The 27,328-nt window shown below is 45.6% G+C and overlaps 1 protein-coding gene across 1 annotated transcript in view; it reads right to left on the bottom strand.

Annotated features, from left to right (window-relative positions):
- The window catches only part of LOC119391859 (fatty acid synthase), a 306,146-nt gene that overhangs the window by 47,147 nt on the left and 231,671 nt on the right, over positions 1–27,328 (bottom strand). The window contains exons 15-18 of the mRNA XM_037659508.1: positions 14,743–14,916; positions 10,272–11,496; positions 5,929–6,080; positions 2,752–2,961 (exon numbers count right to left, since the gene is read on the bottom strand). Of these exons, the coding sequence (XP_037515436.1) occupies positions 2,752–2,961; positions 5,929–6,080; positions 10,272–11,496; positions 14,743–14,916 (1,761 nt within the window). The remainder of the gene's footprint in view (positions 1–2,751; positions 2,962–5,928; positions 6,081–10,271; positions 11,497–14,742; positions 14,917–27,328) is intronic.

Here is a 27,328-nt window from a genome sequence, read left to right as displayed (position 1 = left end):
TCACGTTTCTTTCTGCTACAGCTTTCTTTTCAACACGCATGTTTGGTTGCACGCTCATACACTTCGTCATAAAAAAGGAAAAGAAGGAGTTGGCATTTCTCGTGTTAAGCTTTCGCAAGGCTGTCAGTGGCTTTTGTTCTCGAATGCCGCAAGGTCTTAGTGCACCGTCTGGGTCAGCAACCAGATGCAAGCGGTCAAGTCGGCGATAGAGCGGGTTTTGAAGGAGCTCGCATCTTTTTGCTTATGGGCATTCCGGTAAAGATGCAGCGGCAATTGTTGTCATAGGGGTACGTGAACATTCAACAGAATAACACGACGAACTATTCGAACGCGCTGGGTCGGAGTAGTAAAAAACTTACTCCATCTCCCGCTAAAAGGGACCATCAGGCAATGCGAAGCCGGAGCCCTAGCACGATCGCGTTCCGTTGGCGCTCGTTGGGCATGCTACCGTCCTCGCGTCGTGGAACGCGAAGAGGAAAGCAAAGCGCGTCGTGTGTTCCCTCTAGCCTGGCCGTTTATTCTCACAGGGCGAGCGAGGAATGCGGTCGACAAGCGCGCGAGAGGGGGACAGCGTAGGAGCGGAGAGAGAGGCGGAGGGGGCGCGCATGCGCTGGCGCTCATCACCGCGTTGCGCAGGACAGAATTTCGGCATGTCGAGCCCACATCACACTACATCGGACCATCACACTTCCTCAGCAGCATCAACGGAGTAAAGCGGAGTGAACCGAAATAAGCGCTGAACTGAACGCGCGCAGCGCTCTACCCACTTTATATTCACACTTGAAGGAGAGGAGACTAGAGGAGGAGCGTAGCGCATGCGCCGCTAGTGCAGAAGCGATAACGCAGGAGAAGCACAAGCAGGTGGTAGGAGAGAAGTGGAGAGAGTAACACGCAGGTGTTGGAGAGAGGAAACAGGAGAGTTGCGCATGCGTAGTGTGAGTGCGGACGCCGACGCCGCGGGACATAGACCCGAGCAAGAGATGTTTCGCATCTAAAAAGAGAAAGCAGCAACATGCGACACGATGTGGGTGCCACGATTCAATAAAAGTGCAAAAGAACAAAATGACACGTGCAAACGACTTGTCTGTTTCGAATGGAAGCGCCGTGGAGAACAACAAAAGGAGCGGCACTCTTAAGGCTGGTTCACACCGGCGACTAGCAACGGTCTCGCGACTAAGTTAGTCGCAAACGGTCGCAAATGGCCGTTTTGGTCGCAAAGCGACTGCTTTGGCTCAGTCGCTCGCTGCTCGATTTTTCAGTCGCGCGACTGCAGTCGCAAACCTCTGAACCAATAATATGCGCAGAAACTGGACGCCAGCCTATTTTACGGGGCAACGGCAATGCAAGCTGTATACGAGCAGACGTGAATTCTACATGGCGACGGTTATAAGTCGCACGCAGGTGTGAACATCGGTCACTTTGAGTCGCTTTTTGTCTTCCAGTCGCAAACGGTTGCGCGACCATTGCTAGTCGCCGGTGTGAATGAGCCTTTACACTGCCCGCGAGAAGCAGCTTGTTGCATCGGTTGCTCGTTGCTCGTTGCTTGTCTCAGTTGCGCCCAAATATTTTATTAAGCTATGCACGAACTCGCCCAACATCACACTTTGCTAAATAGTTCCTCGCGGTTCATGCGCTCACTCCTTGACCCCACCCCAGCAGTCACGTGCTCCGTGCGTCGCTGCTCCACCATTGGCAGGCGCTCTGCCGCGAGCGAAAGTTTGCCATCTCCGGTGATCTCTATCGTAGCGGTGAGCGGACGCTTCAAAAGCTGGTTTCGGGCTCGTGCCGCGCCAGGCTTTAGAAATGGATCGCGATGGCCATCCTACTTCAGCAGCGTCAAGTCCTTCAGTGCAAATTGAACGCCACTGCTGGCGGCGGGCTTTGCGCGCTGGCGGGTGGCGGCCTTGCATTACTAGCTGTGAGATATGTCGCTCGCTCAGTACTTGTTGCCGTTGCCGGCAGCGACTCGGCGCGATGGCTGAGGCGGTCGCAATTAATCTGCTGTACTATGCCGCTCAAGATGTTAATCGATGATGTGTCACCTACAATAAAAACTTCGGGCGACCGTAATCTTCCATTTGTGTGTCTTTAATGGTGCTGTTCCGAGACGCGTTCAGAAAGGTGCGCAGGTTGTCAGCTTTGTCGTTCAGCGCAGAGTAATTTGTCAGAGCGTCGATTAGAGCGACAGGACGTTTACATGCTAGTGGACAAAGTGGGGCTTCCAGTGGGCGCAAAAATACCTTCCGCTTTCGACGTGGGGAAAAATCAGCCCGAGTACGCCCGGGCTCGGCTTCTGGTTTTCCGCGAGTTGAGGTGGGGAACATGGCATATTTCTAGTCAGATTTTCAACTTCCTCCTGCTTCTCGCCCTAGTATATGGAAGCAGCTTTATTGCTGCCAGTCAAGGTAACTCGATGTTTCGGGGAAACATTAAGCTACTGGCAAAGCTAAGCTTTGCTCTACTCCAGCTACGTGTGTTATTGATCCGAGGTTGTGAAACGGAGCGCTCAGCGTCATCTAGGGGACTATGATTATGCTTAATTCTGCGCTAGTTGTAATGCACTTGCTAGTCTAATGAGCAATCGAATGCCTTTTTTATACATTGGGGAGCCGAAATTCAAAACCGAATTGTATATATAATTACCAAATATCTTCATATCAGAAATCATTCCTCTCTTTTCTGGTGAAACTCACTACTATACTGGAACAAATTCGTATATTCCACCGGAAGCCGTGCAACAGAGGTACTTACCGGGCAGAGCATCAGACGAAAGCTTCCCAGTGGTGAGCATGACGTCACGGAAGTTGAGCGGAGCGTAGCAAACTGTACAGATGGCTTTTGTAGTTGAAGTGGAGGGAACGACATAGCTCAGGGGTGACACATACCACTGCAGGCTTGACAAGTCGCCGGTCGTCTCTATGTTGAGGCATGCAAACTCCGTTGGAATTTTCGGAATGCCACCTAGAAGAAGGGCAACGGTTATTGTAATGCGAAAAACCGTCGGCACTTCGCAGAAGTATTCACGTTCGCAATTTTCAGAATAGATGATCGCTGAATACGGTATCTCAGGTTTCTTCACTGACTGTTAAACAGACTAATGAAGGAACGATATTATGTAAGAGAAAAAACATTGCTTTAATATATTCGGTTTACACAAAAAAGTCACAGTTTCGTCTCAAGGGAAAAGCAATGAATGCGATAGCAAGAGGTTGGAATGTCACAGGCAGAACGACAAGCAGCTAGAAACTTGCTGCCCGCTGCTCAAATACAAAGGACGCATGGAAAGAAAACACACAAGGCGAGTGCGAACTAACAACTATCACAGCTCTACCACCTCTTGCGCCACTTCAAGAGACGGGCTACAAACCAAGTGGCGAGTCGGAGAATTTTCTGATGTGATGTGGTGCAGGTCGAACATGGCTTCAATCTGGGCGAACCAAAGCTGTGGATTATTACACCAGAACATCGGCAGACAATCTGGAAGGTACGACGCTCCGCCGACGTGATGTAGCGTCTGGTGGAAGGTTGCTTGGGGTTGGTTAATTGTTGGCCTCCGTCATCGCTTAGGATGAAGTCACTACTGTTGGGAACCGCGAGTGTTCAGCGGAGCGACACGCATAAGAACCAGTGTCGGAGGCCTCTATACCTCGCGACAACTTTCTGTGGCAGCACAGCTCAGGCTACGCAACCGAAGCACATACTTGTTTACTACGTCTCTAGATGTAGCTCGCGAACGCGAACGTTTGTATATTACGTAGCATAATAATGTAAAAAAAAATCACGCTATATCCACGAAGTGAATGATGATGAGTGGGCGAAGCTTCGGAGGTAATCTGGTAAACCGTCAATCCCCGTAAATTTCGCCCACTCGATTATCCTACAAAGACCTGACACACAAACGCGGGGGTCCTCATATATGACATTTAGCTCAAGGAAACGTTTGTTGTCGGCGTTGCCGTTTTGCCTTTCGAGGGCGAGCGCGTTCACGATCGTTTTCATCCATGGCAGAAAGCGAATGTGTGGTCTGGAACGCGCATATACATCATGATCATCAGCGTCATCGTCATCGTTATGACGTGTAGTGAGTACACTCCACTATACTGGAAGGCGCTTATTCTTCATGGTCATCAGTCGTCATCGTCATGGAACGCGCTTATACTTCACGGTCATCAGCGTCATCGTCATCATTATCACGTGTAGTGGGTACATTCCACCATAGAGTTTCCTACAATACTTACTAGAGGAAACTCTGGCGCTAGTGTCTATGGGAGCTGCAACGCATGGCGCTTCAGCCAGCATGGGAATGATAGGTAGTACACGGATTTGTCTAAACTTAGTACTTTCGACTCCGTTTGGCTGGGCGTCGCCTGCATCCGCTTTGTCGTAAGATGAAGTTCAGCAAACGTTCAACAGTTCCACTTCACCACTTAACTTTTTTAGGCTCACCAATTCAAATCTGGTCACGAAGTTCACAACGTTCCATTCTTTTATCCCAAAAGAAAACCAAAACACAGCAATAAACAAAGCCACAAGTACGTTCGAAGCCCACAAGCACAAAGACTAGGCAAATCCGTGTACTACCCATCATTCCCATGGTGGCTGAACGATCGCAGCGCCAGAGTTCCCTCTAGTTAATTTTAGGAAACTCTATGCATTCCGCTATACTGGAACGCGCTTATTCTTCATGGCCATCAGTCGTCATCGTCATCTTTATCACATGGAGTGGATACATCCCACTATGCGTGGCTACCTACTACTACATACTAGAAAGGAGGGGCAGGCCCACACTCTGTGGAGCTTCGCCCCTTAAAGAAGTCGCTATTACGTTGAAGATTGTTTGCATTGAAATTAAGAAAGCTTATCCCGTAAAAAAAATTAGTTCTCTTTCTTTTTCTGAACACGATGGTCTTTTATGCCGGAATCCACCAAGGCTCCACTGATGCATTTCCGTCACGGATGTCACGGATGTAAGATATAAAGGCTGACATAAGGCAAAGAACAAACTAGAAGAAAACGTTCCGTGCTACGCATTATAACTTGTCAGCAACCAAAACAATGCAACGTTATTTTACGCAGGATGGTGGTTGACGTCTATGACTTTATTCAGAGAGATTTTTTAAAAATCAAAATGGCCTTTTTGAGAAAACTATTTTCAAACTTCATAGTTTTCGGTAAACCACTTACGTTTAGGCACACTTATGGAGTAAAGCGGAGCGCGATATAACCAGGAAAGTATTTTAAAAGAGAGCGCAAACATCAAAGTTAATATGTACCGATATTTATTAGCCTCACTTTAACATGTTTGCAGCAATAAATTCCTGAAATGCAGGTGTTTTGTGCCATTTGCCTTGTTTGTTACGTTTCTCCTGAAAGGTGCTTCGACAGGTAAAAGATAATAGACTCATAAGATTCCATTTCCTTTGTTTTTCAAGGGTAATAAATATTGTGGCCAAGAAGTGCACCGTTTTTACCCCTGGTGCGCTCAAAAATGACAAATTGCCAAATTGGCGGCAAAGCGTTCTTTGCAGCCAAACAATCTTTTTTTAAGGCGAACAAGCTTTTTTTCTGGAAACTAACTCCGAAACAATTGTTCTGTGTCTAATGGCTAGACCTACAGTAAATTTCATAAAATCAGGAATGGTGACCGGGACCACGTGTTCGATCTTATCTGGACACACCCTACAGCGTCCTCCCAATTTGAAGGTTGCTGACGAGAGTATGCTTAGTGGATTTTTGTCATCAGACTGAACTCGTTAGGATGTAAACGCCTACCGAAGTAATTATGGCTACGTGAAACATTATAGGGTGTGCCTCTTTCACAAGACATTTGATTGTATAACTGCCAAGAGTATACCACGCCTTGCGCTGTCGGCAGCAGTACAGTTGACCTTCAGCCACCGCAGGTAAAAGTAACATGGCGAGTCTTACTTTTTAGAGGGCTCGTATGTCTGAAGGATCCCCACTGGCCGTCGCGGTAGATGTTCATTACAAGGTCTTTTGTGATGATGTCATTGTAAATTGGGTTGCTTGGGCTGAAGTCAATTTTTTCCGACTCATTCAAGCTCGCGTCGAACAGGCACCTGTAAGAGCACATCGAAATTAGCAATACAATGCACGACTGACCGATCTCATTACTGATACAATGCTACTCGCGAGGTTTCAGCTTCGCAAGTGAAGAAGCACTGAATGTGGAGCACGCGGCGGTGATAGCGTCTGTAAGGTATGAAACAGCTCTGTATGGCGTGGGCATGGTCAACATTCCAAGGAGAAAATATCGCAGCAAATGTTTGCACGATAAACATGCATGTGTCTTCGGCTCATCAGCAAATGTGAGCGCGCTATTGGAAATGTAACGCGAAGCAAAATACGCAAAAATAGAAAACGATGTTGTGCTCTTGACGCAAATATGACGCGGTTCATCTGCTTGCTCAATGCAGATGACACACGGAAGGCGCTCCTCTTGAGCATACGAGCCGAGGCAAGGAGAGAAATATCCCAGATCCCTGGGATTTCTCCTCTTAGCAGCGCGGTAACAAGAAATTTCAACATGTAAGCTCGAGTGAGAAGGTGCTTTATTGTGCAAGACTATAACATGCAAAAAGAAACGAACCGACGAACAGAGGCGACACTGACAGCGCTGTTCGTGTCGCCTCTCTTTGTACATTCATTTCTTTTCCTCTGTAAATTTCCTGTGCATAGACACTTTATTTCTTCAAAAACATCGAATAGCAGATTGAGCATTAAAATTATCTCAGTAAAACACTTCTCAGAAGCTGAACTACAACTTCGAATACGCAAATACAACGTGTAAAGAATGTCTCCATAAGTGACGTATCATTCATGCTTCCATAGAATACAGTGAAACCTTGGTGATTCAATCACTGCTCACACGAATTTCGGTGTGATACAAATTTTTCGTTTGTCCGGGCCAAGGCCCATTGGCCTGCAATGTAATGGAGTACGGTTATTGCGAACCGATTTTCACCCAGCGACGTTTGACAGAACGTACGCTACCGCCCAGGTACGAAGAGCTGCTGTCCGCGCTGTCGTGGAAGACGCGCCAAGCACGTGCGAGCGCGGGAACGCACGCGTGGGCATGCGCGCCGCACCGCCAAATCGTCAGATTCACGGTGTAAGAAAAACTCTTTTCTTACGATCAGAATAAACCTCCAGAGACGCGTCACGGCCTCGGAGACTGCGTGCGCGTATCTTTGAGGCGTTTATGTGCCTCAGTGTGCCTTCGCGTTTAGGATACAGAGGACATTAGCGCCATTTTTTTTTCTAACGCCTCGACGCGGGCTGCTGTCGTTGTACTACGTTTACACGTGCTTGCTCAGTGCATCAGACATCCTATGAAAGGTAGACGAGGACCGAACGAAGGCGAGGACTGTCTTGGCGAAGGAGGCGGGCTTCACAACGTCAACATGCGCGACCGTTGAGGTCGTACTTATGCGGGCACGGCCATAACTCACCCAAAAAAACATCCCCAACACCTCCGCGATAACGAAATCATAACACACGACCGTGGTTCTGTACATATTGATAGGGAAGCGCAAGTACGGTGGTGCTTAAGGAAAGGTGTAAAAGCGACAAACGGAAAGCGAAGAGGGACGACACGAGCGCTGACTACCAACTGATTTATTGTTCACCACACACATGCACATGCATATACAAAGAGATAAAATCTTTTACTAAGCATACGTCAGTAACGTGACACATTTCGGTGGCATGTCCGATAAAACTAAGGTACTATGATAACTATTAACAGACTAACCCTTATCCAAAAGGGCGAATTCTTTTGATGCATTCACCGTCAAATTTCTTAATAGAATACGCCTCAGTGATTTCCCATGTTAGTTTGTCTTTATTAGGAAATTTTATTAAACTTTATTAGGAAATATTAGGAAATCTGACGGCGAATGCGTCAGCCAGCCCTCGGTGGCCTTGCATAAAAAAGACTTCGCAGTTTTGGATAAGGGTTAGTCTATTAATAGCTATCATTGTACCTTAGTTTTATCGGACATGCCACCGAAATGTGTCACGTTACTGACGTACGCCTGATAAAAGATTTTACCTCTTTGCATATATATGTGGCGTTTTTTTTTCTAAAAGAGCCAAATGCACATTAACTGAAACTGGAAAAAAAAACGCACTATTTTGCTACTGCAAATATTGTCCGGCCTGCTCCAACAATTTCTTGCCAGTGTGTTCATGTACCCTAAATAAGTCCAATCTATATTGTGGCTAAAATCTATATAGCCCACTGTCGTCGGTATTCAAGAGTAAGCTTTGCATTTGGCTTTTATAGATTGTAACATTTCATTTGGTGTTGAAGTAGCTCATAAAAGAGGTCTAAAACGATTCGAATGTAGGGTATAGCAATATTTTACAATAAAAATAACATCCGCCTTGTGCTTCCGTCGGTGCCGTCCCTCGTCGCCTGCGCGTAATGGCGATGACTAGACTTGAAGAGCGACTGGTCCTTCCTGGCAAACAGCGCCCTATTATGGACTGGCGGCATCGTTTTCTTGTACCTGTCATCTATTTGGGGTCTTGAAAGGGCTCCAGCTCTTCTTCTGAGCTCGTTTTATGCCGCGCCGTTTCGGATCACTTCTTCTTCTTCTTCTTCAAGGAATAGGTCGGTGCTCCATATTCATTTCAAAGATCTTTTATTTCAAATATACCGTCTTGGAGCACAAGAACGACATGATACTGTAGCGCTAAACTCGAAAAGAAACACTAAGAGGCAAGAAAAAGCAGTAGAGTCGGCCTCTTACTCTTTATATTGGAGTCTTGCCCTACAACATCATGCCCTTCAGTAAGTGCCAACTCGCTCTAAAACGAATTGTGGAACGTAAACACGATAGCAAAACGACGAGGAAACAAATGGAACAGATTGGATGAGACCATATTGGTTGTTTTGGTCACGATTGTTGACGCAGCGCTGGTTTAATGAATGTGGCTCAGTTTGACTGAAACAGATCCAGCATTTGGCTCATTTTTAATTAGAAACTGTCTTTTTGAGTTATCGTTACAATCAGGAATTGCCCCATATTAGTTCCAATTGTTTTAGAAGTTAAAGGTACTAAGGCGCGCTTTACGCTCCCGTGAAATTTAGCACAGTTGCGGTTTTTGCATTTCGCTCTATTTGAAAAAAAAACGCCACATATGTACTTGCGTGTCGTGGACAATCAGTTGGTAGTCAGCGCTCGTGTCGTCCCTCTTTGCTTTCCGTTCCTCGCTTTTACGCCTTTCCTTCAGCACTACAGTGCTTGTGCTGCAAACCCTTTCAATATGCACTATGACCGACTAACCCAAATAGCCGTTCTTCTTCAGTGGTTGTGTGGCCTTGATCCATCGCGTCAAAGCGCTTCTTTTGTTACTTTCGTTGCAGTACGCCGTTGTCATGCAAAGTAGCATAATAAAATTTGGGAGCGGCTACTGCTGTCGCGGGTCACAACACACCTGGTCCATTAATTAGGTAGGCGCGTACGGGCCGTATATATACGAGTGCTGATATGACTGCCGACAACTAAAAACTGAACTGACAATCATTTAGAGTTCTTCCTGACGTGGCTGCGGCCCTGAAAAATAATAAATGAAAATGTGCTTCAATACGGTGGATAAATGTACGCCAGCTTTCTTTTGTCGCATGCTAATTTTTTATGCTTTCTGGTGATACGAATACCGGATGATACGAATATTTTTGGTCGTCCCGTGAGATGCGTATCACCGAGGATTCACTGTAATTCTACATAATTTCAATGGCAACCAGTAAGCTTTTTGTGAGAAGCTCAGATCACCGCCTATTGCCTTATTTACTGTGCGTGGTGTTTAACCATCGAAGAACACACTGGTATGGAAAAAGAATTCTGCTTACCACAGCAAATAACAGTTCAGAAAATGTATTCGTAAACTGCGCTGTAATGTGCTTTTAGTGTAAAACCCGGAGCTGGTTACACCACACCACGAGACGCAATAATGCGCTCATGTGAAAAAAAGAAAGCTCATTTTATGTGACTCAAAAGAGTGCGAGTCTCTTATTTTCGTTGTGCATCCTCTTACCTTGCATTTCCTTCAACATACGCATTATAAGATCACGAATTCTACAAACGAAATCACATAGGCTTGCAACAAACAGACTTCCTGTTTTCTTGTTTATTGTTTGAAGCTGAAATCTTGAACGTCATTATAATTTGTGGGCGTCCCCAGCTTAGATTCACAATGAATGGGAAATAGGCGGTACGGAGCAGTTTACTTGTGATACCTACCTAATATGCTTTCCACCAGTCTCCAACCGAAGGCAGTTTGTCAAGCCAACCACACCACTGGTGCCGGAGTCTTCGGCGATGAGCCAGAGATTATGGCCAAGGGGCTCTTGTTCTACTTCTAAAGCTTTCGCTGTGAGTACGTCGACCCAGCCATATTCAGCATTGTTCACCGCGAGAAGTATCGGTTTAGCTGCTTCAACAGTCAAGGCCGTTTTTCTAAGGAGGAGGAGTGCAGAAACATTGTTTGACTTCTGGCCCACCAGTTGGAAGCCATGAGCCCGCAGCAATCTTTCCACTCCCTCACTGGTATAAAATGCAAATTCATGCTTTCCGACTGTTGATATGAGTCTTTCAGCCGGAGTCACGTCAGTACGATGGAATATGAGCGCGAAGCCTTGTTCCCTGCACAGCTTTGACAGCTTGTTAGCCAGAATATCGGGGCTGTATGAGCTCCAAGGGCTGAAGCAGGCCACGACCAAATGAGCTTCAGTGAGTTGTTCGTTGGCGTCGGACGTAGGATCCCACTTCACAATTTTTGCATTTTTTGGGACATTCTCTGGCAGGAGGTTGTCCATAGGATGCTGAGCAATGGTGTAGCTGATCTTGAGAAGCATATTGCTCACGGTTGATAGTGAACAAACTCGCGGTGCCAGAATGCAGTGGGTTCCTGGCGCTGCTATTTCAAGGACCTGTAGGGACTTTAGGCTAGTGTTTTCCACGACAACATCAAGGAGGTGCCTCAAAGGGTCTTCCTCAAGCAGTGCCGTCATAGTCATATCGCTTTCAAGTTTCTTTTTGTGCGTGTTTATTAGCGATTCCATGAAACCATCCGATAAGAAAGGTGATTTTTCTGTCTGTTCTTCCACTACGGCAAGGACCTTGAGAAGACCATGGTTTTCGAGATTATTATCGAGGAACATTTGCAATTTTTCTTCCTGTGCTTGAATGTTCTGCTGCGGAAATTTGCATAGACTAAATTCATTTTTGTTGAGCTTCCTCAGCACACGTCCAGCCATTTCACTGCATACGTCGATGTATTCTTGAATTGCAGCTTGTCGCTCGTGCTTAGTGCGCTCGCTGTCTATGTAGGGCACAAACTGGTACTCGTGTACAATGGGTGGAGGGTGTATGACGCGCTTTGTTGGCGTGCTTGTTCCTAGGCCTTTCACGGCTACGCCTCCAGCTTGAATCATGTTGAAGTGGTCATCGTACAGAGCGTCTATGCCTGCACAAAAATGGGTCGAATTGTTCCGTTCACTGAGATTTTAGCGTAAGAACTTGGCACGTATTTAAGGCTATACAAGAGTCCATAGGGAAAGGAAAATGATGGATATATTGGTGCCATTTATACCAATAATTCTCCTATTGGTTGATGCGTACTTCTAAAATGAGAATCAACAAGCGGCATCAAAGCAATTCCAAGCGATATTAAATGAAAGCAAGACTCCGTAGACAAATGTTTCATGAGACGTCATAATAACAGGAACACTGTGAAAAGAAATAGATCTACTGTATTTATTAGACGGCAACTTAGACCACGCTCACAATGTCACGAACTGTTAGAATGATTCTTATGCCACTTTGGGCATTCTGCGCAAGCTACAATAACTGAAATATAAAGACGCAGACAGCACGCTTCTATGAAAGGAGTACTAGGGTGTGTCCAGATAAGATCGAACACGAGGTCACGGTCACCATTCCCGATTGTGATGAAATTTACTGCCGGTCTAGGCATTACACCCAGAACAATTGTTTCGCAGTTAGTTTCGCGAAAAAAAAGTTTGTTCGCCTGAAAAAAATATATACAAATTTTGGCCGCAGAAAACGCTTTTCCGCCAATTTCGCGATTTCTGAATTTTGAGCGCACCTAGGGAAAAAACGGTGCACTTCTTCGTCACAATATTTATTCCCCTTAAAGAACGAGTGAAACACAATCTTATGAGGTTATTATTTTCCTTGCTTGTCGAAGCAGTGTTGAAGAAAAAAATCACAAACTTGGCAAATCGCACAAAATACCTGTATTTCAGGAATTTATTGCTGCAAGCACGTTAAAGTGAGGATAATAAAAATTGGTACATATTAACTTCGATACTTTCGCTCTCTTTTAAAATAATTTGCGTGGTTTTACCGCGCTCCGTTTTGCTCGATAATTGGGCTGAAACGTAAGTGAGTTACCAAAAACGCCGAACTTTGAAAATGATTTTCTCAAAAAGGCCATTTTTAATTTTTTTTTAAATCTCTCTGATTGAAGTCAAAGGCGTCATCTACCATTGTGCAGAAAAAAACGTTGCATTATTTTGGTTGCTAACAAGTTATAGTGCGTCACATGTGACCATGCCAGCCTAGTGGCCGCGTCGTTCGTTATTGGCTGAAACTCGGATATAAGTTGCTCAAAATACTTATACGTGACATAATCACAAATCAACAGCTCCACACCAACAAATGCGCAGTCCGGTGTCATGATTCAGCAAGCTTTGTCTTGCGATCAGCCGCTTGACAATCACGCAGCAGCGGCCGCTCGATGCTGCGGGCACTCACATTACATGAGTGCCGCTTCGACGGCGGATGAGCTCCGCTTGCGCGTGAAAACTACGCTGAGAGGACGAATGAGATAAGGAACGCATCACTGTGAAAGTTAAAGGCCTTTAAGTGCCAACAAATTCCATAGTATGTAACGAAAACACTGCCGGCGATTTCCCAGTGAGCGCCTTCAATACAGCACGGATGTATTTTTTCCCCTGCTCTTATGCCCGAAGCCGCATAATATTGTGATAAACGCTCGACTTGCGTTGAATATTCTATCTGCGGACGCACAACAATACAGTATTGTAAAAGCGGTTCTTTAATGAAGCAAAGGACTTGGACACACTTCTTTTCACAGCCAGCTGACACAAGTGTTCTGGCACGAGATGAACAACTGCAGTTTGAGTTGTTCGACCATTGGAAGCACGTATGACAGCTTTCTTTAGATGTCAATGGCTTTATTTTGTGTCATATGTTGCTCATAGAATGAACCTGATTATCTTTAGCCCACCAGAAGAGAGAAAGCAACACATGAGCGCACTACCGGAGGCGCTCACTGGGAAATCGCCGGCAGTGTTTTCGTTGCATACTATGACATTTGTTGGCACTTAACGGCCTTTAACTTTCACAGTGATGCATTCTTTATCTCATTCGTCCTCTTAGCGTAGTTTTCACGCGCAAGCGCGCCGCGGACTCACCCGCCGTCGAAGCGGCACTCATGTAATGTGAGTGCCCGCAGCATCGAGCAGCCGCTGCTGCGGGTTTGTCAAGCGGCTGATCGCAAAACAAAGCTTGCTGAACCATGACACCGGACTGCGCATTTGTTGGTGTGGAGCTGCTGATTTGTGATTATGTCACGTACAAGTATTTTGAGAAACTTATATCCGAGTTTCAGCCAATAAAGTACGACGCGGCCGCTAGGCTGGCATGGTCACATGTGACGCACTATAACTTGTTAGCAACCAAAATAATGCAACGTTTTTTTCTGCACAATGGTAGATGACGCCTTTGACTTCAATCAGAGAGATTTTTAAAAAAAATTAAAAATGGCCTTTTTGAGAAAATCATTTTCAAAGTTCGGCGTTTTTGGTAACTCACTTACGTTTCAGCCCAATTATCGAGCAAAACGGAGCGCGGTAAAACCACGCAAATTATTTTAAAAGAGAGCGAAAGTATCGAAGTTAATATGTACCAATTTTGATTATCCTCACTTTACCGTGCTTGCAGCAATAAATTCCTGAAATACAGGTATTTTGTGCGATTTGCCAAGTTTGTGATTTTTTTCTTCAAGAGTGCATCGACAAGCAAGGAAAATAACCTCATAAGATTAAATTTCACTTGTTCTTTAAGGGGAATAAATATTGTGACGAAGAAGTGCACCGTTTTTTCCCTAGGTGCGCTTAAAATTCAGAAATCGCGAAATTGGCGGAAAAGCGTTTTTTGCGGCCAAAATTTGTATATTTTTTTTTCAGGCGAAAAAAATTTTTTTCGCAAAACTAACTGCGAAACCATTGTTCTGGGTGTAATGCCTAGACCTGCAGTAAATTTCATCACAATCGGGAATGGTGACCGGGACCTCGTGTTCGATCTTATCTGGACACACCCACTAGTTGCATGGAAGTTGCATATTTGGCGCATTTATGCAAATCGCCTAGTTATGTTATATTTTTGTTTCCTCCATATTAAACAAAAGTATGAGTTTACGTCCCCAGTTTTAACGAAAGGCCAGATAGATAGTTCAAATATTCCATACTCGACTGAGTAATGTGCGCTCGCCTGACATCAAATGCTGTGGTCGGCCAAGAGCGTAACAAGCAGGAATACTTTACACGTCTTGTATGAGAAAGTCACTCTCAAAACCAGAAGAGGTAGAATCATTCTTTTTGCTGTTACAATACACTAGCGCTCCCGATATAAGTATTCTAAGATTACACATTTCAATACTCGCCGCTTTCTTGAGCTTTCTCCGCAACATTGCCATGGACAATCGGGTCTATGCAACACGACTGAATCTTCGCCGGTAGCTTGAAGACTCGCTTTGAGCTGTAGAGGAGGGTTACCTGTAGCATGGCATCAATGAACGACACCCAATTGCCATCCCACTTGATCTTGGCGTAGGGTTCTGGAAAATAAGATTACGCTTATCAAGCACTGTGGAAACATAGCGCGATCCGTTAGCCTAGCATGTACGGGGTCATCCACATCTATGGTGATCACCTCATCAGTATTGAGGGCCTCATCGACGCTGATGTTCCATACATAATTCGGAAAAATATTATTGTGTTTATGGACATTGTAATTAGACGGCCTGTTACGGACCTTCACTTGCTGAAGCAGAATAAATGTTTTAATTTTAGCGGCCTGAATACTAACGAGGTGTTCACCTTAGATGTCATCGACCCTGTACATCGAAAGGTGACGTATGGCCAAGTTTCACAGTTTTGGTTCGTGAATACTGCGCTTGTGCTATTGGGAATGACTATGAGTGCTTCAGAAAGTGTCACACATAAAAAATAATCTTGCGGATTTATATAGCAACTTTATCACCAGCTTTTTCCCAATAAAATGCATTGTAAAGTAATTATGTGATCGGGAGTACCACACGCAGCGTAAGTAATGACATAGCGTGTCTGGAGCACATTCGTGTGCTCCCTTGTCATCTTTGGAGACACGATGAATAAATCTGGATAACAGGGCATCGAGAGCCTACCCTTGTGTATGATTTTCCAAGCGCACGCGTCAAGGCGTATCGAGCATTAAGTGAACACAGGAGAGGAGATATCTGTACGATGTTCGCGCTGGTGCAGTGACTGGACCTTCTATAACTATGGAAGCATCAGATATAGCGAAGCCACAGGATTTCACAATGCGAATTTAGTGGCGAAGTCAATGGACAGAAGCTATAGAGTAGGAGCCAAATTATATAAAAAACGTGGTTGATCCCTCCATCAAAAGAATCGGTTTAACAGGAAAGTGAGCCGTGTCTTCAAAGAAGTAGTTGACTTTTATTGTACCAGGGTCATTCCAAGTGAAACGTCCGAGCCCAAAATTCGACAACCAGCGATTCTATTTAAAAAAAATGAGCTAGAAGACAACTGCGTGAGAGCAATTTTAGTGAATTATTTTCGTTCAAAAAATTATTCGGTCACATGACGGCCCTTTGAATGTTCCGGCGAGACGGAAAAGTTGGGGGGTAATAAATTACGCGTATTCAACCTTGACACTGAGTACAATGGCACATTGTCTTTTAAACCATTCTATTATCATTGTTCTTTCACGTGACGTGACAAGTGAAACCATATATTAATTTAGCGGCCAAAATAGGCTGAGCAAAGAAACAAAAAAACATGCAAGTTCCGACAATTTTCGTAAAACCGGCGGCACTGTTTTACACGCAAAATATTTTTAGCACTTTTACCAGTGAACGTAGTATCTGGTAAAAATATTTTTCACCTATGTAAACAAGCGTTTATAGAGAAAAACGCTTGCAATGTTGACGAAAAATGCCTTTTTGGAAGATGCACTCCTAAATTAAGCACCGAGGGCCTCTCAATAAAAATGTAAGAGAGGAGTCATTATATGCTCTAACATCTTCTCTTGTGATGTGCAAATTTTTATTCCTGTAGATTTTGTTTAAAGCGAAAAAATAATTTTTGATGTCCACAACCAATGCCAGTGGAAGCGGTTGGCAAACAGACGCATCTTCCGCGATTTTAGGTAACTTAGTTCCATTGAGTCTTGGTTAGTTGTGTAGTTTATATTGTTGTAGACCTTGTTAGCTTATCGGCACTGGTTTTGAGCATCGTTAGTCTTCTTGTAGGCCTTTATTTATTACTGCGGGACCATGAGGCATGAGACTGTAGATGGACGAAAAGCCAGGCCCCTAACAGGCTATACACTTAAAGAAAATCATGCCTGATCCCTCTGTCGTAGGAATCGGTATAGCACGAAAGTGAGGTGTGTCTTCACAGACGTAGTTGAGCGTTTTTTGTGCATTCGTTCGGCACAAGGGCGAAGCAATGAATGCTATAGCCACAAATTGTAATGTCATGCGAAGAACGGCAAGAAGCTCGAAATTGCAACGCGCTGCTCGAGCAGAAAGCACGTACGAAAAGAACATACACGGGATGACCACGTACTAACAACTGTCAGAGCTCGACAGTTAAAGCGCGCTGCTCAAACAAAAAAGAGGACGCACGAAACGAACGCACAAGTATACACAGGATGAGCGCGTACTGTCACAGTTGTAACTTGTTTGTTTGAGAGCAGCGCGCTCCTTTCGCAAAAGCGGCCGCTGCAGTGAACCAAGTGACCTTCGTGCTCTCTGTAACTTCAACGCAAACTTCCAGTAAGAGCACACGACGTGCAAACCCCCCTCACGCCAACCCCCCCCCCCCCCCCAATCACGATATCCCTTTCGGCCCTGGCGTCGTCAACTGACGACACCGCGCAGAAGTTCCCATAGCATCTCGGGAACGAAACCAAAACTGCTACTTCTTGGGTTAATAATTTTTCAATGATCCCCACTGCGATCGATACCACAAGTGTGGCATTCTTGTTTGCCTGGGAGCCACAATATAGCTTGACCGAAGTCGTGGATGACGCCGAGGCGGGTAAGCGCCGTTTTCGGGACGAAATTCCGAAGTTGCTTCGAGGACTTCCAAACTGCCAAATACGACGCTGTTGGATTTTGTGTACTCTAGTGAATAGCAGGAATAGAGAAACCGTTTTACTCATTTCCCGACCACTGAGCCCTGTTGACCTAATATGAATCCATATGCAGCTTTTCTGGACACCAGCGGCCTAGTTCGCGTGAACGACACCACGTGGCGTACCGACCTTAAAGAATTCAAAAGTCCCGCCATGACGTATGCAGTGACGCTGCATTAAAAAAAGAGAATCAAAAGAAACGGTACACACGCCCCGAGACTGTCGCTTCACCTCGGTGCGCAGAAAAGAGAGCTGTTTGTCGGCGTTATCTCGACGGCGACGACTGGCAATGAATCGGCAGTTTTTCTAGACGTGCCATGCGAAATGTCTGGCCGTTATAGACACGCCCACGGTGCATGAAAAGAATCGTGTTTTTATTTTTTTGTTTGTTTGCTTGTTTGTTTGTTTGTTTGCTTGTTTGGTTTCTTGCGCTGCCGTACCGGTGGGATATTGGAGCAGCATGCTGCTTTCCGAGTTTCTTTTTTCAGCTAGCGGGAACCATTATATTTGGGTACGAACACGATATTGTGGTTGCATAATAAACCGAATTTCCGTCGGTGTACCACTTGGGTGATGCTCGTTTGCTCCTTGTGTTACCTCAAATTAGAACTGGATAAGTTTGAGAACGCTAGGAATGAGAGTAAAAAAAGGAAGTTAAAGATAGTTTTTATTTGTTTTCATTTAGTTCTTATTGAAATGTGGCTGCCACCGCAAGCTTGGCGCCGCTTAAGCGGGTGTGCAAAAATGATACACTGGTTGAAAGATGATCTTGTACACCGTAAAATGTGAACGTGGTTAGGTTTTTTGTTAGGAATGAATGTATAATAGAACATATACGACTGACGTGTTGTGTAATAATCTCTAGATCTGCCGTCTATCCCGCTAAAAAAGGCACTTATCTATCCTAATTGCATTTCTTCTTTTCTTTCTTTTTTTTCCTTTTTTTTCTCACGGTCGACTGACTCATATGCTGGAGGTGATTGTCTTGAATCCTGTTGGCGCAGGTACACCAATAGGTTACTCTAATGGGCTGGAAGTTCTCCTGAGGCTCTCCTTTCATATTATGTAGGCGCAGTCTCTTTCAACTTTGCACTACAGCAAGCACAAAGTCGATCATGAATCACCTACTGGCCCAATCGTCCACTTTGATCAGCACAAAGAAATTCAGAAGAGCGAATTTTGGCGTTTTCCGCTGACAACAACGTATTGTTAATGCAACATAATATAGTAACTATTCCTACAATCTCGCAAAATCACTTCTTTATTCTGTATCACTCCTGATGTAGAATATAAAATGCATTTGACTTGCTCAACAACGGGTCACAAGACACATCAGAGAAAAGCGAACCCTTTAATTCCCCCTTCTTTCGTTCACCCAGCGTATGAATATTTCTTGGTCATGGAATAGGTCATGGGAGAGTGTCTTGGTCATGGGTAGTCGCCATGGGGACAGTGAGCGACGTCCCCGGACAAGAGGAGCCCGTGCGCATTCGTGGCGCGAAATAGCACGGCTCTGGTCAAGTGGTTCTCAGGTACCACAGAGGAGGTGGCGTGGGAAGGGTATTTGCCGCGGTGGTCGGCTTGCGGGCTCCTTTACCAAGGAAGCGTGACGGCGTTCCTCTGGAAAACGCGCTACCTAGAGCTTGAAGCCTTGGTTTACCAAATCTTTTCGATGACCACGCCATTGTAATTAGAGAAATAGACACAACGGATGATTGCTAGGCGAGCTGTTCTATTCTCTCACTTCCTCCTAGTCTTTCTCCGCACTTATCTAGAGTGTGCCTTTGTGCTATCGGCACTCTGTGTTCATTGTTAAACGAATAGGTATTTCGTATTATTACTAGCCACTTCTCAAAATTTCTCTGAACTTGGTGTGCGAATTGCTGCATGTGAGAAATTTCGTGGCCTTATTCTTTTTCATTGTTACGAGTATAATGTACAACCTTATCGCGTGAACTCCGATATTTCATAGGAAATAACTAAATGCTTCATTAGCGCCTTCACTCGTGATTTACCTTACTCACACATAACATGCGATCTTGACAAACGTTCTTCTCTTGATTATGCATATGGTTCTGAATGTAAAAAAAAAATGTGTGCAGTTGCTCTCAACGTGAAAGCCGTAGGAAGTGCACAGCAGCGATTCGCCTGCCTCTCAGCGATGCTGACGTTCACGGGCAAGCAAGCGCTGGCGTTCCAAACATGCAGCCTGCTCGGCATCCAAGGCCGGAAAGAAAACCTTGCCTTGTGATGCACTGGCACCGTCTCCCCTGCTACTTTCCCTCCTCCTCACCCTCACATCACTTTTCCTAACCATCACTTCCGCTCCCACCCCCATGGTTTACCATACATCATCATCATCATCATCATCATCATCATCATCATCATCATCATCAACATCAGCCTGTCTACGCCCACTGCAGATCAAAGGCCTCTCCCATGTTCCGCCAATCAACCCGGTCCTGTGCGTTCTGCTGCCACGTTATACCTACAAAATTCTTAATCTCATCTGCCCACCTAACTTTCTGTCTCCCCCTCACGCGTTTGCCATCTCTTGCAATCCAGTCAGTTACCCTTAATGACCACCGGTAATCCTGCCGACGTGCTACGTGCCCGGCCCATATCCATTTCTTCTTCTTGATTTCAACTATGATGTACTTAAACCCCGTTTGTTCCCTGACCCACTCTGCTCTCTTCCTGTCTCTTAAGGTTACACGTATCATTTTCCTTTCCATCGCTCGCTGCGTCCTCCTCAATTTAAGTTGAACCCTCTTTGTAAGTCTCCAGGTTTCTGCTCCGTAGGTGAGTACCGGTAAAATGCAGCTGTTATATACCTTCCTCTTGAGGGATAGTGGTAGACTACCATTCATGATTTGATAACGCTAGCCGAATGAGCCCCATCCCATCCTTATTCTTCTAGTTACTTCACTCTCATGGTTCGGCTCCGCGGTTACTACCTGTCCTAAGTAGACGTACTTTTTTACAACTTCCAGTGTCTCGCCACCTATCGCAAAGCGCTGTTCTCTGCCAAAATTGTTCCACATTACTTTAGTTTTATGCATATTAATTTTCAAACCTACTCTTCTACTTTCCGTATCCAGTTCATTAATCATGAGCTGTAATTCGTCTCCCGCGTAACTCATCAATGCAATGTCATAAGCGAATCGCAGGTTACTGAGATACTCTCCAATAACTCTTATCCCTAATTCTTCCCAATCTAAGGCCCTAAAACCTTCTGTAAACACGCGGTGAATAGCACTGGAAAGGTCGTGTCTTCCTGCCGTAGGCCCTTCTTTAGTGGGATTCTGTCGCTTTCTTTATGGAGGCCTATAGTGGCTGTTTACCATACAAGGCTATGCTATGTTTCACCCTCCCCTTCTCCTTTCCCTCCTACACACGCTCACATCTCTCCTCCTCACCCTCACCTACCTTACCCACCCCTTTGCTATTCTAACTCTACCAGTGCCTCCTCTATAACTTTCAGTGCCTGGTAGAACACCCTCCCGCGGCCGTCGGCGCTTGCGTTTCCCCCGCTCGCCGCGACTGCGTGGTGGCGCTGTGCAAACAGGGTCGGGCGCTGAGCCGGTAGTGCGGACGCGGCCTAGAGCGCTTGTTTGCTTTGCTCTGCCTTGACACGTGCGGTTGGGTTTAGCGAGTTGAATGCGATGGAAGATTTTTTGATCCTTTGTCGTGACCACGTAGCTTGCATGAATTGCGATGTCGTACTGCTGCGTGCCGCTGTGCAAGTCGGACGAAAAAAAGAAAGTGCCTGGACTGTATCCATCTGACCAGCTCCTTTTTGTCCTTGATACTTTGCGAGCTTTTGCAGACGGTGCGCTCAAAGGCAACCCAACTTTGGCAAACCATTCAGTACCTTGACAAAGTACACAGTTGCAGCCCTCTGTGCATCAAGGCTCCTTAAATGCCAGAGTGATGGCAGCTATGACCACAGGGTGCGACACGTGAACCTCATATGTATTTACTTCCTCAAGCCACTCCTCTCGAACTATGCGTTTAAAGGGACACTAAAGAGAAACAATGAATCGGTTTAGATCGATAAATTGTGCTCCGAGAACTAATGTCGTTAACTTCGCCATCACTATAGGTTTATTAATAGAGGAGAAAATCGAGTTCAAAGTTTTATTAGGATGATTCCACGTAAGATCGAACAATCGATGGCTGGTCGACCTCTCAAATTTATTTCAAAATTTTATATATTATTGCCTGATGAGTGGAAAGAAGAGATCCGCAATTTGTTTTGCCACCAAAAATTTTTTCGAAGCACATGAAATCAATAATGACGAAGAGGTGGAGTAGAGCGCTCATCCGCTCTGCTGTTTTGGCCAACTTTCGTTTTGAATTGCACAAAATATATTAAAGTTAGGTAGCTGAAATTTCTTTAACTAAATATATGCATGTTTTTGCTTCTGCCCAGGTATTTTTAGTTTTGATGTGTAGTGTAGATCTTTTTATAAAAAACCTCAAAATAGTCCCAGGAGACGTTATTTTCTTTACTTTGAAGGTCTTTATCTCGAAAAATCCTTGTAGCAGAGCGACAAAAATTGCGCATTACGTTCTTCGCATCCTTATCTACCACACTGCCGAATCTTATATTTATATAACTTTTCAGTAAAGAGACATGATCGGGCTAAGTTAAAGAAAACACCGGACAATGAAAACTTCTGACGACAATTAAAAAGAACCCCATTTTTCATATTTCTTAAACTTTGTCCACTTATTGTCCTCCATATCAGCTTTCATAATCATTGAAAACATGTAGCATAATGTCGTTGCACTAATAGTTACGACCCCTCCAATGAGACCCTTGGGCAAGGATTGGCAATTCCGACTTCTTGCCCAGCAAGTGTATAAGATGCAGGCAGGATTGAATTGCTTTTTTATTAAAAGGCCAGCAGGTACCGAAAAAGGTGTCGCCGGCACTGAAGACGTTAATTTTGAAATTATTTGGTCACTGCAGCAGTCACGAGCGCGGGGCTAGCGAGCAGGCGCGCGCGCACCCGAGATGCTCGTTATAAGAGACGGCGCAGTGAGAGCTCGTTTCCGCGTCCTCAGACCGATTGAGTTCGAAACAGCAACACCTCCCGGGTGACTTGAACGCACGTGCACTGCATGGAGCTTCGCTATTCTATCCGCCCTCTGTTCGCATCGCAGCTAGGCGCTGATAACAAGGCAGAGATGGAAGCAAGGTGAGAACTCTATAAGGGAGCTATGAGCACTCGCTTCACGCACGCTGCTGCCAGAGAAACTGCGCTGCGCCAGTTGCGATCAGCGCTCCAGTGGCAAAGCAAAATATGGAATGTCAAAGGAAAGAAAAGCAAAACTATCGGTAACCGGACGCGCTTGCCTATTTTAGATGTCGGCAGCAGACGGCCTGAACTAGCCGCGCGTACAGAGCTCTGTTCACACTTCATTCGGCGCGGATAGTTCTTGTGCTTTGTACTCTACTCCTCCTGTGCGTCTCATGGCGAGAAGGTATAGCTCGGAATGAGTGATGATGGCATATATTGTTGACGACGAAAAATAAAGTTAGTTGAAAGTTTGCGCTCGTCCGAGTCTCCTGAGGCCGTGTTTTTATGTGTGTGCGCATCAGTATTCTTTCCTTGCAAGTATGAACCAACTCGCCCAGCAGCAAGTTTTATTGGGTGGAACGTAGACTGATTTTGAATCGGGTTTTGTATAAGCTTGCTCCGCGGCCGAGTGCCAACAGCAACTGCGGGTTTTGCCAAGTCTTGTGTTTGTTGCGAGCGAGCTCAAGAGCTTAGCGGTCGAGTAGGCCTTGCTTCTACCGATCATTGTCAGCATCTCAAGATATCCTGAAGTCGAGAAAATCGGGAAACGAAACGAGCAGCCGCACCTGCGCAAGTGATGCGCGGGCAGCGAGCGAAAGACCGCGAAACCCTGTTTGGGTGGCGGCGCCTGGCGGTGACCGGTTGTACTCGCGCCGACGGTCGCGCCTTTTGTTCTCCTCCCCATCCACCAGGCACTGAAAGTTATAGAGGAGGCACTGACTCTACATGGGTATGCTATGATTTACCCTCCCCTCCCTCTTTCACTCCTCCACAGACCACTTCCTTTTCCCACCCCTTGTCATACCATACGCTACACTATACTATAGATGGCTATGCTATGCTATGCCCTCTCCCTCCTCATTTCCTTCTTCCTCACCCTCACTATCCTTTCCCGCTCCCTTGCTGTACTATTGGCCGCGAGGTCGAGCGGAGTCGCCGCCTGGCGGCTTCTGGCTGAACCGCGCCTAGTGTGGATTGCGCCATGCGTCATCTGCTAGCCCCGTTGTGTTTGCATGTGCGCGTACGTCATGCAGGTCCTCAAAAGGCGGCTTGTTCCGTTGCGTTAGTGCAACTTTAATCGCTCGTACGTATGCCCAGCACGATGTAAAGAAGCATTTGGCCTTGATCGGTTTTATATGCACTGTAATAAGATCAGTGAGTGCACTTGTCGAGAGTGCTGTGTGTGGTCGCCGTACCCTCCGTTCACGAGAGTCATATGAGTGTAGGTGCAGCTCTGTGGTGCAAGCGCATTGCAGAGGGCACCTGACGTTGTCCTAAAGATGAGAAGTATTAAATCTCATATGAATATAGCCTATTAGGGGCTCGGAGGTAAAAAAAGGCTCTCATGCACTTGCGCGTTGTGCACTGTAAAAAATAGTTGTAAATTTACAGATAAAATACATGAAATTTCTGTACCGCGAAAGAAACTTTCTGTAAATGTGCCATGAAGGAAATCTGTTAAACATAGAAACCGAAATTTCCTGTTATTCGTGACCTTCAGCAAAACAAACGACTCAACATAGAACATCCACAGTTTTAAATAGTTCAAACATTACAAATGTCCATGAAATAACATTTCATGTTTTTCTGGTTTCTCCCACAATGCTATTTTGATTTATTAATATTGAGAGCCTTTTCTGCGGTTCTACGTTCATGCCTCGCGGGCCCCTGCATTTACAAGATGGCTACCGCTCACGTCGAAGCGCGGCTACGCATGGCTGCATTGTAAAGCGCGGCTACGGCACCCTCCTGCTCCTGCTTTTTGGGCGTCTGTCATTGAAAGGTGAGTGGTTTGCTTCTCACTAGACTTCCTTACAACAAGACTCGTTGATATGCCTGCCCGCTTTCGAAATTCGCTCTCGCGTAGTTTCTAATTCAGCTTTGCGTCGGCAATGCGTGCGACCACAACGTTGTGCGAGAGCCGGAATTCCTTCCATGCTCTGGTAGAAACACTGAAGAGGCCTTGTAAGTGGGTGCTTGAGGGAACGCCTGCTGTTGTACCACATTTATTTCTTTGCTGGTAGCGGCAGCGTATGTCAAGGTATGCTAATTTGTACTTGGACGGTTGCGGAGCGCATACTACAGCGTTCGCAGCGCACTTCATTTGCGTTCTCTGCGGGCAGCCATTAACGAGGTTTCGCTGTACAGAATAATGAGAGGTATTTGTTCACCTTACCCGCTTTTTTTCTTTATTACATCAAACCTGTGTATTCTGTGTTTCTGCACCTATTTTTTTCTTGATGCTTGGCCCGACTTCCTTTAAAAACTAATGAAGTGCGTATAACTCAACTCAGCTAACCGAGCGACGTTACAGAGCATATAATTCTTTCTTTTTTTAATGAAAGTGCAAACGTTTCCTTTTTTTGTGTTTATCTACGTGTAATAGGTAGCTTTCTCCTGCATAGTGAACATGGCCCTGAGCAATGATGTTGTGGCTTGGTGTACGGCGTTTAGTGTTTTGTAGTGGTCATTGCACGATAAGTTCTGCTTGGTTGTATAATGCTGTGTATCTTGAACATTGCTGGCGGGAATGTGCGAACGCATAGCTTCTTGGCGTAGGATCATTGGATGACCTTCCTTACGAAGCTTTAAGTTACTGGCGAAAGATAGATAACCTAGGTAAACCTAGTTTACCGAATGGACGTGTGGGGCACATCCACTCGGTAAACTGATACCTCGATTTACTAGCCAATGGGGCACAGGCTTGACGTGTACACGCGCTACCTCGCGTCATCGCATTCCGCCTGCGTTGCGGTGGAGCACGTCTTCTCCTCAGTAGGAGAAACTCGGCGCGTTTCGGATTGGCGTGTTCCCTGCTGAAGCTCATGTTAGATACGCGGTTGTTATCCGTGGTTTACACACAACGGCGTGAAGCCGTGAATACCCCTGGAAAGTGGGCTCAAGTGCGCTCGTAGTACAGGCGGTGAATCGTGGCACATGTCACATGTAATCTTTCAGTGAGTACCAACGCCGACGCCGCTGTTCTAGCCGCGCGTGAAGGCTTATTGTGGACATCGATCATGACTACCTTTAAAGAATCCCGATTTCCAGAGAGGCGGACTTTGTTTTAAGTGGCGTATTGAAGGGCGAATGAATCTTTTGTTGGCTCTCGCCCGTTTTGTTCACCAGTGCTTGGCGGCAGTAGGTATTAGACTTCCATAGTCGAACAAAAGTACCGACACAAATTTTGAATGATGCAACCAAGTGTGTTCGAGATGTGTGTACGAGATGTGTTCGTCGCTGAACGACAAATTTTTTAGCTCTTTGAGGCGCACGTTCTGTCGCGCGTGAGGTTTAGGTCTGAAAAAAAAAAAAGACATGCGCACGTTTTAGTCGACAGCTTTAGGACATCCGTTATATACCTCCGCCCTATCGATGTGTAGGCCACAAAAAGAGCAGCTTGGCAGATAACAGTGGTTCCCGAACTGATCATACGACTGGCATATGATGGAATGGCCTGTGAGTTTTGCCAGCCATGCTACCGCGACAGATGGGCTTTCTTTATTTGACGTTGCTGTTTCCTGCCAAATGACGCCATGCGGAACAAACTGTAATTACGCTAATATTACCACTGAACAAATAACATCTACTCCTTTAAGCGTATCACTCCTTGAATGAAGCGGATTGCTCATTAGAAATGTTCTGCGATTTGTAGACATTCACAATATTCTATAGATTTTGAACATATATATTGTGTTGCTCTTTTGCGGAGAAGCAAATTTCATGCTATGTATAGTTTACAGCACGTAATAGGCAGTAATTGGCGTACCAGGGTGGGGGTTCAACCCCCCCCCCCCCCCCAATTAATTTTAGATTCTTCATGTCTAAATATGCACGCACGAACATACATAAAGAGCGGTTGAACCCCTCCCCCGAAAAGAATTTCTGGCTACGGCCCTGCAGGCAGGTGCAACTCGTCTTCTGGCCCAATGGCTATAGCCCAACTCGAAGGAGTTTATCAGTAAAAATAAAAACCAATTGACCCACTCCTTTTCATAAAACGAAGGACATTTTGCTCCATCTCAGGTGGCAAGTTTTCCCATATTGATACAGATCATTGGACGAAATTCCCCACCACGTGCCCTTTATAAATAGATTCCTGGAAACGAAAAAGTGTGACGGAAATCGCAACTTGGTGGCTCGCTAGCCCAAATAATGAAATAGTCGACGCGAAGCAACCGTCATTGCGAACGTCATTGCGCATGCATAGTTGATTCTTGCGTAAACACTTTCTGCAATGGAGGTTCACTAAGCGCGCCCACGTGCTCTGGTGTTATTCGTCTGCGTGCTTAGCCTCACGTCCGTGCAAATGCGCATGCCTTTAAAGGCTTTTTGAAAGCATTAGGAATATGTTTCAATTAGGTATAGCATTTAGTGTTAGAGATTCATTCTCTCTGAATTGGCAAAAATGTTTGTTACATTCAGGCGCCCCGCCACGGTGGTCTAGTGCTTATGGCACTGAACTGCTGACCCGAAGGTCGCGGGATTGAATCCCGGCCGCGGCGGCTGCATTTT

This window comes from Rhipicephalus sanguineus, chromosome 4 (genome assembly GCF_013339695.2).
Source record: "Rhipicephalus sanguineus isolate Rsan-2018 chromosome 4, BIME_Rsan_1.4, whole genome shotgun sequence".
Classification (NCBI taxonomy): domain Eukaryota; kingdom Metazoa; phylum Arthropoda; class Arachnida; order Ixodida; family Ixodidae; genus Rhipicephalus; species Rhipicephalus sanguineus.
The sequence above is the reverse complement of the archived record's forward strand: the minus strand, read 5'-3'. Positions and strand labels throughout refer to the sequence as shown.